The sequence below is a fragment of the Solea solea genome, chromosome 9 (assembly GCF_958295425.1).
Source record: "Solea solea chromosome 9, fSolSol10.1, whole genome shotgun sequence".
Classification (NCBI taxonomy): Eukaryota; Metazoa; Chordata; class Actinopteri; order Pleuronectiformes; family Soleidae; genus Solea; species Solea solea.
The window spans coordinates 10917042-10935913 of record NC_081142.1 but is presented as its reverse complement, the minus strand read 5'-3'; the positions used below and the strand labels follow the sequence as shown (position 1 = coordinate 10935913).

The 18872-nt window shown below is 39.8% G+C and overlaps 1 protein-coding gene across 1 annotated transcript in view; it reads right to left on the bottom strand.

Annotated features, from left to right (window-relative positions):
- p3h2 (prolyl 3-hydroxylase 2) overlaps window positions 1–18872 on the bottom strand; it is a 53108-nt gene that overhangs the window by 6908 nt on the left and 27328 nt on the right. Inside the window, exons 3-6 of the mRNA XM_058637802.1 lie at window positions 8736–8888; window positions 7867–8056; window positions 3391–3522; window positions 1843–1970 (exon numbers count right to left, since the gene is read on the bottom strand). Coding sequence (XP_058493785.1) covers window positions 1843–1970; window positions 3391–3522; window positions 7867–8056; window positions 8736–8888 — 603 coding nt within the window. The remainder of the gene's footprint in view (window positions 1–1842; window positions 1971–3390; window positions 3523–7866; window positions 8057–8735; window positions 8889–18872) is intronic.

Below are 18872 nucleotides of genomic sequence, written 5' to 3'. Positions count from 1 at the left end.
GTTTAAATGAGCTCCCTAAGGCTGGAGGCGGAGGAAACAGTCCGTGGGCCAGCAGCTGCACTGTAGCACTGTCAACTGACGGCACTGGAAAGACTTGAGGGCAAGAAAAATGTAAGCTATGAGTAAGAAAAAACAAAAAAAACTGCATGTCAGCTTCTCTTCAACTCACTCAAACACACATGCAGTGTCAACCACACACACGCCCACACATTGCCACAGCCCTGGTGGGATGTGGGAGCCTCATTCACTCTAATCAGTACCAGGCTTTCTAGGAAAAAACGTTACAGAGACTACTCAGTGTTACAAGTGGCTGATGACTTAAAGTACACTGACTTAAAAGTACAGTGCGTAAAATTTAGCACCAGTCATTGGTGAAGTTACATGTTGCAGCTGAATATCCCTCACCTCACCCGTCCCCTCCAAGTATGTTGGAGAACCTATGTAGTCTTCAGTTAGTGTCAACAACTCTGTATGAGGACAGTGAGACAGGGGTGAGGTGTGCATTTGGTGTGATGGATGGACGAGACAGGTGGTACAGTGAAGATGCAAAGAGTAGAGGTAGCCAAAGAAGATGAGTTTAAATACCAGGGATCAACCGTCCAAAGAAACGGACAGTGCATAAGATGAGGTGAAGAAGAGAGTGTAGGCTGGGTGGAGTGTGTGGAGACAAGTGTCAGGGGTGATGTGTGACAGAAGGATAGCAGCAAAAGTGAAAGGGAAGGTCTCCACGATGGTAGGTAAGACCTGCTATCATGTATGGCTTAGAGACAGTGGCACTGTCTAAAAGACATGAGTTGGAGATCAAATATGAAGATGCTGAGATTTTTGTTGGTAGTGACCAGGAAGGACAGAATTAGAAATGAGCATACTCGAGGGACAGCTCAAGTTGAACGGCTTGGAAATAAAGTAAGAGTGTCATGGTTGAGATGGTTTAGTGACATGCAGAGGAGGGATTGGGATTATATTGGACAAAGGACATTGAAGAGGCAGCTGCCAGACAGGAAGAAGAAGACCACAGAGAAGGTTCATGGATGTTGTGAAGGTGCACATGAGGACAGTTAGCGTAACAGAGGACACAAGGGATAAGACAAGATGGAGGCATATGATTTGCTGTGGTGACCCCTAATGATTTTATTTTATTTTTATTTAACCTTTATTTTACCCATTGAGATTAAAACCCTCTTTTTCAAGGGAGTCCTGGCCAAGAGGCAGCAAAATTATGAATTATATTCAATTTCTACAAAAAAGAAATTTCTCCACACAATTTACACACTGGAGCTCAAAGTTATGAACACCCGACTGCATAAAAATAATGAGCATGCTTGGAAGAAGAAATAAATGTCATAAACACACCAAGTAGCAAAACTTGCCTAAAACGTCCAGCTGGATGGAGAACATATTTGAGTAAAAAGCAAACTTTATGAGGCAACTTGTGCCAAACGCAGAGAAGCAAGTTCATCCAAGAAATACAGCAAATGACACTGCTGCCTCCTGTCTTCACATTCTCCCTCAAAATCCACTTAACGTCTCTATGTCTCTGCATTTTTATCTTCCCTGCCTTTATTCTACATTCTCTCCCAACACAGAACAATGTGAGCAGAGATTGTTTTATATATGTTATATATAACTTACGTTCTCTTTCTTCTTCAATATTTCCATTCTATTCATTCATGGCGTGTTCTTGCCTAAATTATTTGCTCACATAATTGCAGCTTTGTCTTGAAAACACGGTAGGTAACATTAATTGCCTCCGAGGTAAAAGTTTATTGTTAACACTGCTACAATCAATAGAACCGTTCATTATGCAGAGACACCCAGAGTGTTCCCGGAGCAGATCCTTACCTCTCGTGGTTTGCCGTTATGTCCCAGCATCTCTCTGTAGTAATCAACGTTGTCCATCATGAACTCCTCTGCCTCGTGGAACAAAAGGTAGGTCAGAGCACACTCTAGAGACTCCTCCAGCATATCCACTGTGGACAAAGGGACAGAAAATAAGGTCAATTCTCTCTTAAATGTGAACAAATGTAAGGACAAGCATGTACACACAGGTTTGTGCAAAGCATTGACTTCCAATCATTTAGACAGTGTAACCCACTGTTATTGTTAGGTATTAACCATAACCAGTTAATACCTAACAATAACATGACTCTAACCACAATTCACATGTGATCACTAATCTCAAAGGCCTGCTGTAGAGGTAGACCGATAAATAATAATTAATTATTGGCATTTGCCATTTATTATTTAATAATAAGTTAATTAGTACTTATTTAAGTAGGTTTACACATTTGAGTTCAAAGAAACTTTGGAAAGTTTTCTTTTTGATGACGTGATTTGTGAGTATATTATTTAGTTTAAAGATTAATTTTTAATAATAGTATGCAGACCTTTTCAGGCTTCTACCGACAAAAAGACAGACACACACAGCTGCTATGAAATCCTGTTCACACAGATCTGCTGGTCCACGTCACATGCTTATGGGTCATTAAGTATAATCTGGTGATCTCATAACTACATAGTTTTTCACTACAAGACTTTGTTCTCATGCCAACACTTTTGCCTTAAAGAGCTTTTCATTAATCTATTGAACAATAGAAAATGTTTTATATACACACACGCACGCACGCACGTATGCACGCATACGCACACACACACACACACCTGAGAGCATGAACCTCAGATTTTACACACCCATATAAATGTCACTCACAGATAATATCAAATAATGTCAGTAACACATCGTGTGCAACAAACCTCAACTTCTACACGTTTTACAGGATGTGGCTCACTGGTGATTGACTGCAACTCTTTGTGGTCAACAATGATTTCTTGAGCATGCATATGAGTGCGTGTGTGTGTGTGTGTGTGTGTGTGTACTTGTTATTGTTACCTCTGTTGGACCTTTTCTAGGATAGACTCTAACCTTGTAAGAAGCAGTAGTTCCTTATGGAGACCAAAACCCGAACCTAATGAGGCTGCACCTCATTTCTGAGGCACTGGTTTAATTAGGTTAAGGTTAGGCATTAACTGGTTATAGGTACAGTTAAAGATAAAGCTGTGATTAAGCTGTACAAATGAATGGAAGTCAGTGCAGTGTCCTACGAAGAATAGCTGCACAAACCTGTGTGTGTACTTTTATTTCTGTCTTTGTACAACAGATAATTAGTAGTCAGATAAACAAAAATACTTTGTTGATACCATAAGTCAGAGGAGAATGGCCAGACTGGTTTAAGATGATAGAAAGACAACAGTAAGTCAACTCAGGACAAAGGTAAATAGAAGACCACCTCTGAACATACAACTTGTCAAACCTTGAAGCAGATGGGCTACAGCAGGACCTCACCGGGAACCACTACTATCAACAAAACACATTAAAGGCCGTTTACTTACACTGGAAGTAGGCAAACTGAAGGTAATCATAATGCAGGGGCAGGTAGTTCTCCATGGTTGAGAGGCGGCCTGGTCGAGTGGCGAGGTCTCTGACACATTCATGTTCGCAGTGCAGCACCTGAGTGAAATGATCTGCAAGAAAACAGTTGAAAATCAGGTGTAAGTTGATCAACTTTGCTCTTTACATTTGCCGTTTGGCTCCTTTGTTTTCATATTAACAATAAAGCGGCACATAATTATAATAACTGTTAATCCCATAGAAAATTCAGTAAAAATGCTTCTTCCCCACACATCAGTGGCACTGGGTTTCAGAGGATCTGTCATTTAATTCATATCCAGATGTAACAAATAACAGCCAACTGCTTAGCATACTAGATTCTCATGTCCACAGCCATTAATTCTAGTGAGATCATTACGTGAGCTCACAATTAAATGAACAACAACTTCAACTCCCCAAAAACACCAGGGAATAATAATTATTTGTTAGCATTTCCTCTAGTTTAATGGAAACAACAGCAGATGATCACAGCATCATTATCATGATGAATGCAGTCATTTTGTTTGACTGCGGCAGAAACCGTTAATCATCTGTTTATCTGGAAAATCAGGCTAAGAAAAACAGTCAGAAACCCAACACCACACGCTGCACTTGATCAAAGCTGATACACTAATTAGCTGATAAAATATTCTGTGCCGAATACAGATTGCCACTGAACATAAGACATATTCTAATCTAAATCCCAGGAGTTAAAAAATGAAGAGGATGCATAAAATACTAGTGAATATCTCTTGCTCCCCGTTGTCCAGTTTTGCTTGTTTTTGGTTATGATTTCTTAATCAAGTGAAGTCAGCCTGAAGTCACACGATTCCTTGTTGTTGTGAAATCTATCAAGCAAACGCTGCTCTCCTTGTAGCAGTGCAGAGCATTCATGTCTCCATCATGTGGTGATAACTCATGGTGTTTGTTGATCCTTCAGGGAAGACAAAATTCACAGGGTGCCACATATCATTTCCTTATGTCGAGCCCCAGCGTGGATGATGGCTAGCATGCCTGTGTGTTATGAGCATGTATTTACAGTGAGGTCACTCTTGAGCAGCTGCAGGACTTTCCTCACTGTCAGACAATAAAGCTGTGGCCAGTTTCAGTTTCCTCTGCAGCCTCAGAGGATAAAATCATGGTGCGGTGTGAAAATGTGTCTGGGTCAGTGGAGCCTGGACACCAACATATTTTTTATATGAAATCATTTAATTTCATCCAAGCCACAAAGCAGAATATGTTACATGCACATGTCTTAACACAAATAGACACAATCATCACAGTCTCCACTGTGTTGTTGCTATAGAAAATAATCTTCTGACACTGACAGTAGGGAAACCAAAGCCTGGTAAAAAGTAATTAGCTGTCTTTTAAATGTTATAGCAACTGGGCCATGCTTTTAAGAGACACAATTAAGCTGCAGCTACTGCACACAGCGCGCCTCGGGTTCCAGAGAGAGAAAAAGAAGGGGTGACGTGTGTCAACAAAGAGAATCCTGACCAAAGTTACTGTGTAAGTGTAATCGCTTAATTATCATCTGGTCTGCAAGTGTTTCGCTGTGGCTACATGCATCTCCACATCAATCATGCATAGAGACAGTTTAAAGGGATAGGTCAGGTTTGTTTTGTTTTTTTGTAAGTGTGCTTTTATGTCGTACTGACGGTGAATCAGCCAGTGATACAGAAGCTGGAATGTGTTTAAATGTGTTTGGATTTATCCAAGTGTCACAAACTTAGCATAAGGCCAGCAGCTCCTGTGAGCTCAACTTGCTGAATAATATGATAAGATATTTAATTCATAAGCTATAGCACAGTGCTGTCAGTGCTTACTGACCTCGTACAACCACATCTATAAAACCCCTGAATGATCATTCAAAAGACTTGTAAAGTACTCACGTCATGTTGTAAACAAAATAAAATGATACACTACATGAGTCGTGCGATTCGAGCTTGATATTTGAGAAACTTATTACAGCTGCATGAAAATGTAGTTTATTGTAAGTAGATGGATGACAAGGCTGTGCAGAAAGTAAGAGGACCAGGTAGAGAGAGGAGGCAGTTAGACACATGTTTATTCATGTACACTATAATCTTAATTACTATCCACAAAGACTTTGTGTTTTTTTTATACCAGACTGTTGTTAAGCTTTGTCTGATAAACTGAAGAGTGAACTTTATCACACATATATACATATACATATACTGTATATACATATATATATATATATATATATATGTATATATATATATACATACATACATACACGCATATACTGTATATATACAGTATATACAGTACATTCTAAATTTGTCAAATGGATGTTTGAAAATGTCCTGTAACTGAAAGCAGAGACTGATTCAGGTGCAAGAAAGGAAAATTATTCAACACCGTATTTTAAGCAAACAAGAGAATTATACCATCATTAAAATCAAAGAGTGTAAGCTTTTTGTAGTAAATTAAAACTTACTAAACTTAATACTTTCCTTAGTAAACATTTGTAAAAGAAAAGATATTGAGTAAAATCACTGAGGTTACACTATTGCCGTAAAGCAAAAAAAGGTTAAATGAGGTTAGAGAGAGAAGACACTGGAGAAAATACAGTATTTTACAATCTTCACATTTCGATTGCTCTCCTGGCTCTTGTATCTGGATGTTTTCCTGGACTGTCAAATGTTAATAGAGCATATCTACCAAATCCAAATGCAACAGAGAATATCATTCCATACATCTGCGCCAACTGGGGCTTGGCCAATCTCACTTGGTATTATTTCAGTTTTTTGTTTTTTGATTTTTAAGAAGCAGTGTGAAATGGATTTAAGTTCCAAGCTGCATATGCATGTGATATATTCTGGGCAGTTTGATTGTTGATGTACAGCCTCAGACAGGTGAAATCACAGCTCATATTTGGACCGGCGCTCCAGGGCAAATCCCACTGGCCCATCACGTGTCACTTTCGGGTGCACATGAGTGTGTGCTAGGACTAGACTCACTGGCCAATCATAACAGGTAATCAACCCCCACCCAGGTTTCTGGTGTTGCAGCAGCAAACCTCTGCCAAAAAAGAGATTTGTACCAATGAATGTGTGTGAAGTTTCAGAGTGCGTCATTTATTTACACCTCCTAATTACCAGGAAATTCAAGTCAGCACTGACATTTTCTCATAAATCACTGTATTTCAACAGGGTGAGTGCCAGGAGATGCATGTACAAATAATTTGAAGATTGACTGTGATTAACGGTCAACATTTTTTTATGAAGTCTTTTCGGCATTTCTGGCCTTTTTTAAAAGAAGACATTAAAAAGTGAAAAAAAAAACAAAGTTAAAGAGAGGGGGAATACTATGTAAGAAAGAGCTGAGGCCAGAATCAAACATGAACAGTGTCATAATATCTCATTATGTTTATTTGTTTTCAATTAAATCTGCTGTATTAAAAGGTGTTCATGGGCAATAGGGTGGTTATTTGTTACTTCCAAGAACCTGCAGTGATTTTCATCCAGTGTACTGACTTTTTATCTTATTTATCTTATATTCATGAACATCCTCACTAAATCTAAAAACGTACAACTTACATCCAGCACCAAGCCACTGCTGGGCAGATTTGATCACCTCATGAGCATGAACCCCCGCAGGCTGTCTCAGCACAACAAAGCCCAGCCCATGCTTTGGGCTGTACAGTAAAGCCAGATGTGTTATTGGAACAGTCACGCTAAGTTAATAGTTACTAATCAATGTGTTTATCCAAGAGTCTTCTAAAACTCATCTGACAGGACAGGATTTGTGGAAACACTGTGAGGGCGCTGTGTTTGGTAACATGTTGTGACTTTAACATTTTTGGTTTAACTTCTGAAGTTGCACAACATGCAGGAGGTGAGCAAATTCTTTCCAGCTTACAGTTCATTACTGTATTTCCACAGGTTTTAAAATGAATACCAGCTGTCATACAAACAGAAATTCAGCTCTGACATGTTGTTTGGGGTATTTACTCCTTCTTCGTTAGATACAAAGAGAGTGTAAATGCCTTAAATAATAAACACCTGATTATCCCAACAAGTTAACCAATTACAAAGTTTATCAGAGGGAAGACCTCAGTAGTGATATACTTTCAAACAATGAGACTGATGTTATTTATTTTTAGGCATTAGGCAACATTTAAAACAATCTTTAAATCTATATATCTAACACAGGATTTACCAGTAACATTAATTAATGTTACTGGTAAATCCTGGTTAATACTCCAGTATTAACAAAGCTGTGTTATTGTTCAAGTGTTTTTTCTGTTTTTTAACAAACAAAAAAACTGCATACATATTTTCTGGATGAAAGTGAAATAGAAATAATCCTCTATTGTCGTTATAGCATTGCTAAAACAATAAATCTAATTCTGCACCGCACTGAAAATACATGTAATTGACTGCCTTCTCGTCAGGTCTTGATCTTACCTGATATGAGTTCATGGAGGCTGTAACGATAGCGGAGGTGATCTTGGTCCTCAAATTTCTGTGGTCCTTGACAGAGAGCCCGACAGTCCATATCAGCTTTATAGTACTCCACCAGAGCCTGCTCAAACAGAGTGATGGCGCCCAAATAGTCACCCGTGTCATACAACCTCACTGCTTCTGCAAAGGAGCGCTGTGGATGGAAGAGAGATGGAAAATACCATACCATAAATTAATCTGCCATCAGACACTTCATTGAGGTTTTTACTAATCCTTTATTGCACACAAAGTTTCAACATTTCAACATGTTTTTAAAAATCTACAGAGGCCAGAAAACAGTTGACAGAGAAGAAAGGAATCATATGTATCTATTAATGTCTTCAGAGACAATTTGCACACCAGCTGCATGCAGAAACAAAATACAGAACAGCTAGAACACAGATACAGTCGCAGATGATCTCTTCAAGGTTTCTCTTGTCTTGTAGAGGATCATACTAAGAGGAAGAGTTTAACTTTAAGGCAAAGAGAAACACAGGAGCTATAGACAAGCTAGAAGCAGACAAAACAATCCAAAACTCTCACTCAGGGCCGAAACACAACAGATCTAAATGAACTAACCGAGTTTCCAGTCATTAAACTGCAAGGTCCATTTATACAAAGAGGCCTATATATATAATGAGAGCATCTGTACTTTTCCCCTTTTGGAAAAAAATGAAGGAGGAAAAACCTAAAATTACTGAACAGACCTTTTGGCACAGGCTGAAAACGGTGGCAACATGTAATTTACTGTATGTAGCATTACTTTTATAAGAGGCCTGACAAAGAGCAGTTTATCTGTGTTAAAACTGGCCAATTCAGATTTCTGGGCTTACCTGGTGAGGCCGGGCTTCTTGGTCTACAAAAAAGTTTTCATCCACATCTTGCTGGTTTTTGTACTGCTCCAGGTTCTGACCCATCTCCACATGTTCTGGATTAGCCAGGAAAAAGGTATGAGCTGCCGCTGCTGCTTTTTCAGGCAACTTCAACTAAAGAGAGACAGGAGAGAGAGATGTGAATACCAGAACTTTATATACCAGAAAGTTGTCACTACTCCTAGAACTGGTAAAAGCCTTTAAAATGAAACAAACAAAGCTGAAAAAGTTGGTTTACTGACTTGGTTAAAAGTGTTTGCTTTTATCTCTAATGTAGCATCAGTGTGGTTTTCCTGTTCTATCAATCTCTCACTAAAATGTCAAACCAGAATTTCAGTTTTAACAGATGATAGGAAAGAAAAACAGACAATTTGCTGACATGTCTCTAAAGCCATTCCTGCAGGAAGTTTAAACTCGCCAACATTCGAGTGTTTGTGAAAAATGGATTCTCGGTCGGTAAGTTATTTGGACTGAAATTGGTTCATCAGACCTGAGGAAAAATGCCGAGATTTATGGGGACAGAATGTTCCCATGCACATCGGGTCACTGGAAGAGCTTTCGCTCATAATTACAGCTAATGTGATGGATGATGTCACTGAGTTCAATACTTGGGGGAGTAGAATCATAAAATAATCTCGACAGGAATGCCTGTTGACTTCTTGAGAAATGCATCTCACACAGTCACAAGAGGAAAGAGGGTCTACTGTTGATAGTTACAGAATAGATAAGAAGAATACTGACGATGTTGATGTACAACATCATCATCAGTAAGTGACACTAAGTAAACTGCAGACCAGGTCCTGTGTCAGTGACTTCAGGGTTTGAAGAGTAAAAGTAACAGCTGTCATATCCCAGCTGGTTTGTTGTTCAACAAACCAAAACAGAAAAAGTTCATGCAGATAAAGTAAGTATTGTATCTTGTGGATTAAAATCCTCAACATGCTTCTAATGTTAAGTTTTAATTAAACAAAACAATTTATTAGTGTATGTTCAAGTGTAAATAGTCTATATTCATATAGCACTTTTTTAATCTTGATGACACATCTGCTTTACACTTCAGTTGTTTCCCATTCACTCACACATTCATGTCACACACCTATTAAACCCATTCACATGCATGACGGTCATTGCCATATAAAATAGCAGAGCCAGTGATCGAACCCACAGCCTTGTCATAATAACTGTAATTCTTTGACTGTTTTTCTTTTTGTGGAGTGTGTAAACTTCATTGAGACATTAATCTTCTCAGATTAAACTATTTCTAGGAAAGTAAGATCATATTAACTTACATTTAAAGCATCTGGATAAGAAAAGAGTTTCAATATTATGTTACTGTTGATGATATCTTTGACACTTTTACCAAGGAAGTTGTGTTGTATCCTGTGTGTATCTTTGAGTAGTATACACCAAACACTAAAAAACTGATTTTGATTAAAAAGAAATTTCTTGGGATACAGTTTATGGCCATATGAAATCCCAGTGATATTTTTAAATGTTTGCATGATTAATTAAAACCACATTGATGAAATAAAATCATAGTCAAACAACCTGGACTCCATGATGTCGACTCAGCACAGTCCGCCTGCAGCACAAAGCCAGAATAATGACCGCATCCTACTGTACCTCAAAGCACATCAGCTCAGATGTTGTCCTTTCACATCAAAAGCAGGTAAATCTATTTGGTAGTACACAACACACAACCCTTGTGGGTTAGCCACAAAAACTCTCTTCAGAGATAAAGATTCCAGATGTCTGCTTTAAGATACTAAAACATGCAATGTTGCAACATACCTGCTTCCACTGAGATAAGATCATATTCCTGCTCAAGCCTCAATATTGTCAGGTTGCACAAAAGCCTGAGTTGAATCCAGCTCATTGCACACAAACTCATAAAGCACAGTTTGCTCTTCTAGACTAAAACCATCAAAGAGGTGAAGAGTTGAGTCAGATATAAAGGACGGGAATCAGGATACTTGTAAAAGAACAAGAGAGGTGAAAGCAGTTAAACAGTGCCTTCACTACCTTGAATGATTAGATATCTAAGCATGAACGCCACAGATTCATGTACACCTTCTTGCTCCCAGCTGGTGTGAACCTAAAATGGATCTCAGTGTTTCAAAGCCTCTCTCCTGATTGTTGAAAAGGTCAACCTGACCTATTTGCCAAAAACATTCCTAGCTTCAACACTTCAACAAAATGAACCAGAAAAAACTGGGAAAAAAAACCGGAAGAAGCGGTGATTTGTGGTGTTTACACAAACTGATACAACAAAAGAACCTTGTATTTGCTATGGGCAAGGATATCTATTTCTGCAAAGCTGCACAATGCTGTGAAAAACAGAAACGGATCTGCTGTGATAAAAGAAGCTGAAATTCTTCTTCCCACAATCAACCCACTTCATTCTGAAAAGTCCCTCCTTTGTCACACAAAAAACGGAGTCTCTTTCATGTGGCAGCAGAAAGGCAGGAGGGGAAAAAGCCTGGCTGGACATGCTTGGATACACCAGAAGGCCCAAAGACTGAGGTGGGGTAGAATGCACTCCCGGTCAGGTCACCTGCACAGAGCCAGCAGGACACACCCAGCATTACCAACCTGGTGCTGGTTTTCTTGTGAATATTTGTTTGCTCCACTACATGTCCAATGAAGTATTACATTTGAGATATCAAAAACGCTTTAATATAGAGACAACACATTTAAAAATAGTGAAAATGTGATGACGCATCATCATATCAGGTGGAGTGGCTCAGTGGTTAAGACCGGTACCCTGTGTGCGAAAGACATCATGGCCGCAATGGTCGCAAGTTTGACTCCACCCCTGGCTGATTGTACTCAATTCCATTGTAAGCCGCTTGGATAAAAGCGTCTGCTAAATGACATGTAATGTAACATATTAACAGGTCAATCAATATGGATTTTTCTAAAGCAAACATCAATTTTTCAGAAATCAGTGCCATTTTTGTCCCCCTTCCGATCAACTGAACATCATTCAACAAAGACTGTCTACATGAAACAGGTAATCAGAAATGTTTGTCACACTTTGTCAAAATTAACTTCTGGATGAACCAATCTAAGTTTTCGTGCACATTTTTGAGAAAAAGAAAAAAGTTTCAATTTACATGTATAAACAATCAGCCATTTTTTTTTTAAATGTCACTTATCAGTCTGCTGCTATATTACATCAAACAACATAGCAAAAAAAGATGTGGCAATCGTTTTAAAAGGTTTTCTTACACATATTAATTTTATTTTTGCACAGCGTAAATCCTGGAATGGATTAATCTGATGAAACCAGTTGAAGTGTATCTAGGGGTGGCTTTGTTCCCCCTCAAACTTATGGTGCAACCTCTTGCACACACCACACCTCTCCCTTATGATCCCTCTGCTGCTGCTGCATTCCTCAGTCTCTCTAGACTGATACTCGTCTGTTGATACACTATACTGTACTTTGTCTGGATTAAACAGATGAGATCACACAGGCTGAGGAGAAAGGAGGTAAAGGAGAAGTTGCAGCCTGCACTCTCCTTCTCCTCCAGCGCTGGCTGCTCTCAGTCCACTGTGAAGGACCTGGCTTTGTCCAGAAGGTCAGATGGAGGAGGAGTGAAGAGGGGTGGGTGGTGATGGTACTCCATACACATACATACACCAAACCAGCACATGCAGCTGTGTTGAGAAATGAGGAACCCACAGTCTGTACAGAGAAGCCTTGTATATGAGAGGTTCCCTGTATTTTCCCTCCTTCATTGTGAGGTTTCAAGGGCCAAAGTTTGTGTTTTTTTTATTTCAAACATACACAGTATCATGACAGTGCAATTTTAAAAATAATCCCTTGTTGAGAAACAACTGGGTCTGGAGAAAAAAAAAAAAGATCTATTTACAATAGTAAATTGAATATCTTTGGAAATTTGAGAATGTTTTTTGTAGTTTGAGACACTTGGTAAGATTAATCAATGATGAAAATGATTTTAAATTGCAGTCTTAATCTACTGTTTGTTCAGGCCATACACCTGAAAACGTACACGTCCACACACCGACACACAAGCACTGTGCACACACCTGCTGATGGAAGCAAATTGTCTACTTTGAAGTTAGATGATAAAATGCAGAAAATAGTCTTAGAAACAGCAAAGGCAATAAATTAAGAGATTTCAGATGGATGACGAAGTGGAACTGATAACAAAAAGAAAAATGCAAAGGTGTTCACTCCATTGTTTCCAGTTCAGACAAAAACTCAAACCTTTAGCATTTTAGGGACTTAAAAACTCCAGACTAGTTTGGACACCAGTAATAAATGTGACAAAATGAATGTGTTTTAAAACTAAAACATATTAGACTAGCCCCCTGGTAGATTTATAGCACCCCTGCTCACACATACAAAAGGGTCACTAGTATTTTATGGAGACAGATAATTCAAAACAGAGGATTTCAGAGAGTCTGAGTACTCTATCAAAATTGTCAAAAAAGAAAAGAAATAAGGAAGAAGCTTGGGGCTTCTGAATACAAAACACATGCTCATAAGTCAACACAAGCGGAGAGAAATGTTTAAAACACCTTGTCAGCAAAAATCAAGCATGAGATGAGATTGTCATTATGGTAAATGTTGTAATGGAAAACAGAAAATAGTCCACGTCGCTGCATGTCCGCACAGTGACTCAATCTAGCATTCTGCACGAGTACTCATCTCACAATATTATTACTATTCCAGCAGCAACAATTTGATGCCCGAGGTTCGCCCTCATATCCATGATACTTTGAACGATGGGTTGTACATGTGTGGATACTGGCAAACTGTCCATGGTCACCATCTTCTTTGCTGTCTCTTTGGACCAAAACACCAGACTGCGTACAGTCCCCGAGGTCTGTGGAGGAGCTCACAGTGGTCTGTATAAGGTTTGTGCGGCAGGACATCATTTACTGTACATCACGTGGACGATAGCAGACTTCTGCGAACATGCGCATGTACGAAGTACGACCTGGGTCAAAGAAAGGTAAACATTTTATAAGAAAGACCCCTGAAACTGAAGTCTGTCTATCATAAGCCGATGTTTCTCTGTGGATAAAATATTGGTGTGGCAGAATGCCCCAAAAGATATCACCTTTTACAGGATTTATAAATCACAGCAGCACTAAAACTCTGCCTTGATGAAAAGCAGGTCTTTCAACACATTCTGAAGTGTATATCTTGTACCACAGGAGCACCTGTAGGAATGAATAAAAGTGCCTCTCAGTCTGAGCCCTGGGTTGCCCTCCTCACTAAAGAGCAACCTGTGTCCGAGCTGCTGGACCTCCCTGCCAAGTGTTCTTGATGTTGGCACTGAGTAGTGCCAAGCCAAATGTACATTTGCATGCCATTCTCCTCTGGGCCTCTTGCTTGATTCCCATGTACGTTAATGGGCCTCGGCTGGCGCCACAGCTGTGGAGATGATGTAACAAAACGCACGTAACTTAGCGCCACAAGTAGACTCGGAGAGAGCAACACATCTCCTCTGAGGAGATGCAACAAGAGGTCAGACCTGACAACCACGGTGTTGAATACTTGAGACAAGCTTTTTGAAAGTTTCTTCAGGTTTCAAGAGGTTAGAAAACTCTAAAGTGTGGACAGAGTTTAGTGTTAAGGTTAACAGTGGACACCACTGCAATTCCACACATTCACCTGTGGAGGATGACAAATATAAAGCACACATGGTCTCTCAACAGTGTCTTTCAAATCAGGGTAATTTATTTTTTATTAAATACAGTGCAGAACATTTAAGTCAAACATGCATCCTGGAGAGTTAATATGCATTATGGTTCAAATTGAGTGCGTTTTTCTAGGACAGCCAGGCCATTATAATTTGTGTTCATGCAACATTTGAGGAAGTTCTAAATTTCTTCGAAAACTTTTGCAAAGTACTTTTGAAATTGATAAAATCCATACTGGTGCTTTTAAGCACGATTTTTGCACATATTTACACGGATGCGCCGTTTGTGAATGAGGCCCAGTAAACAGAGTGAGGTCCACATACTCTCTTAACAGTTGACGTAGGTGCAGGCCAATTGATTAATGAGAGGAGCTGTATAAATATGGAACACATAATGTGTATTTTAATAAAGCCTGTAAATGGACATAGGTATGGACACAAAATCAACAACCTCCCTGCAGTACAGTACAGTCTTACACCACCTAACACCAAAATACAGCCAATAATAGTTTAAGGGCCAGCAAGGAGGAGAACTTGTGTCTGCATCTGAAGGGTAATGTGAAACAGCTGTTTAAGAATATACTGTCAGATTTACATAAACCTACATTACTCCAAGAGATGCTGGGGAGACGTGTTTACATATAAGGAGACATAAACTAACGGATAATAAAGAGTGACCACATAACGGCAAAAAAAGTTTTAAACTAAACTTGAGGTTGTAAAAAGTCTTAAATGATAAGAAAAAATAGGGTCCTTAATTTTAAGTATAGCTGAACACTTCCCTAACAGAAAGCGTTCAACTGCTGAGAGCTCTTGTCATGCCTAATACTAGGTCTGAATTAACCCCTTATTTATTGCAAATCCCTATTTTAATGTAACAAGTATAACAAGCCATCGCAACTTTACTGTCACTGAATCAATATTTGTGTCATACAGTGAGGACATTTGGAGCTTATTCTTCACAGCATGTTTAGCCACCGAACAAGCAAATATACCACATAATGTATGTCTTTGATCCAGCAGCAAATTCTGAGTATAGATGTATTTAAAGGAGACCAAACAAAGACAAACTGTTCAGGTGAAACCTATGATAACAAAAGGACAGATGTTGTTATTTGAGTTGATTCAATAGATGGTGCAGAGACAATTCAGAACTGAATCCTCTTCAGAAATTGATTAAAGAAGTCTCCATACTCCATAAAAGCAGGTGGCAGTAGGGAAAAAAAACACGAGACAAAGGTTGTATATCTGAGGTTAGTGTAAGGTGTAATCTCACTGCTTCTGCTTTTGTGTCAACGTGTAGAAAAAATGCTTCAAGCATGATGTCAATGTGAGCTATGTATTTCAGACGTACCGCTTCTTGCCAGTGTCCATGTTGAATACTGGGAGGTAATGTCGGGTAGACTTCCTATTCCATGAGGTCTTTATGGTCTCAACCAGTTAAGTCCATTTAATTGACTAGTTTCAAGGTTGGGAAAACACATTAGGGGGCTGGCACTTGGATTTAAGCATCTGGTTGGAAAGAGGACTGAGACCATTTCGGAACACTTACAAATCATTAACAAATGGGATACACTGAGTTCAGAGGTGATTGGTCTGTGATAGCAAGGGAAGTACTGCTTCCTCAAAAATGTCATAAAATAAATGGTCAAATATGTACTGTTGTATTTACATTTCATTACTAAAAGTTGGCTAGAACTCGATCCACTATATGACTGGTGCAGCTGTTTATCACAGGTCGTCTGACGTGATTCTTTCCTCGTACATTCCTGCAGCACGACACAACCAGTGTGTGTGTGCGTGTGTGTGTGTGTGCGTGCGTGTGTGTATGTGTGGGGGGAGGGGAGGCTGGTCTTTTTATGGCCAGCGATAGCTCTGGCAGCTATGCCGAGTGAAAGTATTGGCATCGATGCCTGGTATGAGTAAACTCACCGTTATAAATTTGTCTAAATGGCTAATTGCCTCTCCATGAAGCGAGCTACCCGCTTCCTTCTTCCCTGGTTGTTTCAAAGTGAGCACACAGTGAGGTCTTTGATTGATGATTCACGGAAATTCAGAAATTCCAGAGAGGTCTGGAAAACAACTCACAACTCTACTTTCAGAATGTGGTAGGATGTGGCAAGATGGAGATGTAACATATACACAAACGTGTCAACACCTTTAAATATATAGTGGCAAATGGTGCTCATTATGTATGTGTGGTGCTAATTGGAGAGGAGAACGTCTCTTTAATTTCATTAACGTTGCATCTTTAATGGACAAAACCTGCTTCAGCACATGCTGACTATGCACGGACCACACGATATCTCAACTGTACACTAAGGTAAGGTATGAACATTGCTCTGACTACTTTGCTTCATAATCTCTGCTAAACGAATCAGACAAGGTTGATTTTTGATTTTTCTCTGCTGCTAAATCAAATAACACTTTCACACAAGATCTGAAGTGCAACACATTTCTGCCATGCTCGTCAGGGAACCAACCAGCCACTGAGATACGGCCCACACGTTAAGCACATGCTGTGGAAAAAAAGACGCATTTCCTCTTAGTGATGTCATGGGTAAAAGTTGTCCACCTGGATGTCCTCCATCTCTCCCACCCTCTTTCATGCCCTCTCTGTCACACCCCCATCTTCCTCTCATCTGTGCAGTGCTGATGACGGCTCCACACAGTGGCTTCTTTCTGCCTGTCCTTCCTCCCTCCACCCTGGACCACAGCATGTACCTTCTATAAGGTCATGTCAAAGGAATGTCTGAAAAGGCCTCAGTGATATTGCCGTTAAAAAGCCTCTTTCATTTCCCTGTGAAGTCACAGGAGGCGTGACGAGCGTGGGATAAGCTCACCCTCATTACGTTCTTTCCCCGCCTTACATCCGTCAGCTTTCCTAAAAACCGCTTGGCAAAACCTTGAATCAAAAATAAAACAGAGGTGGAATAATAATGCCACTGTGCACAGGAGCAAACCATGACTACAGCTCTGTGTGTGTGGCTTGCCTGAGCTGTGTGTTTGAAAACTGCTGGCTTTGATTATGCGGAAAAATGAGTGAACATACTTGACCGCAGTTGCCTGAACTCAATGAAAGCCCAGAATGTGGAACAGACGCTCATGATCCAGAATCTATTAGTTATGAAAACACAGTACACGTCCATTATGAGCTAATCTGGATCAGACAGCTTGAATGGAGGTGGCTGTTTGTACATCTGTGGCAGTGTCTGCCCCAAGGCTGACATCATTTGGCTGTAGAGTGGAACGACTGCTTCTATTAACCTCTCCATCTCCAGTGACAGTCCAGTGAAGCTTTGTGGGAGTTAATACAACCAGACTACACAACCTTACCCTCGAAGATATCCTGTTGCCACCCGACACACCACCAGCTACCGTATCCTTAGTCAACCATCACACCCTTTCCCATGTCTGATCTCGCTTCCTGGCCAGTTCAAGGACACACAGACCCAGCTTTGTGTGGAAACCTCAAAAACACAAGGTGTGTACATTTTAAGCAGCACAGACAGGGTGGAAAATCAGCTATAATGTCTTCCTCCTCCCAACACCTCTCTCATATTCCCTCCTGCCAAAAACACACATTCACTTTTCACTCACAGAAACATCTAAAAACAGGACTGGTTAGCCGATACACTCCACCAATTTCCAGTCACATAGAGGAACCCTATTTAAGACTGGAAAGACACACCAAGTGGTCACCGATACCTGAAATGTGGCTCACAGTTGTTTTGTCCTTGAAACTTAACCACTAGTTGAAAAAGTAGGGTGTGTATTGTAGGTCTAACTGAGCTCATGCGTGGGATTCCTTATATACAGTACATGCAGTCAGGCTTTCCTCAGCCAACTCTCTTTACATTGCGGTTTACTAAATGTGAAACTTAGAAGAGACATATGCTATAACCCCAGTCTGTACCAGTATATAAGAAACACACACCTGAACATGTCTCATTGACAACAGTTTACATTCAGATACGTGTAACCCAGAGAAGCATAATAATTTAAATAATGTCAAACATTTAATTTAACACCGTTTCAGAAAGAACCTCTCGAATCTCTACGATGTCAAGAAGAGATAACATGACACCAACCACTTCAGAAATCTTGAAGACCTTTCACTCCATTCTCATGTGAAACAGAGATGAGATGAGGGGATTTTTCCGTCTTAGAGGAGCAGTATGTTTAAAGGAAACATTTATGGGCACGGTACTCAGAGGCAGGAGTCAAAGGTTAAACTTTCCCATGAGCACGGCCACTTATCCACAGAGGCTACAAAAACACCAGGCCATAAGACAATTTAGTTAATTCTTGATTATACACGACAGATCAGTACACAACAAAATAAAGCGTACATCTGTGTGTGTGGCAGTGAGTAATTGTGCCCCAGCAGACAATGCAAGCATTCATCCAACCATATTCC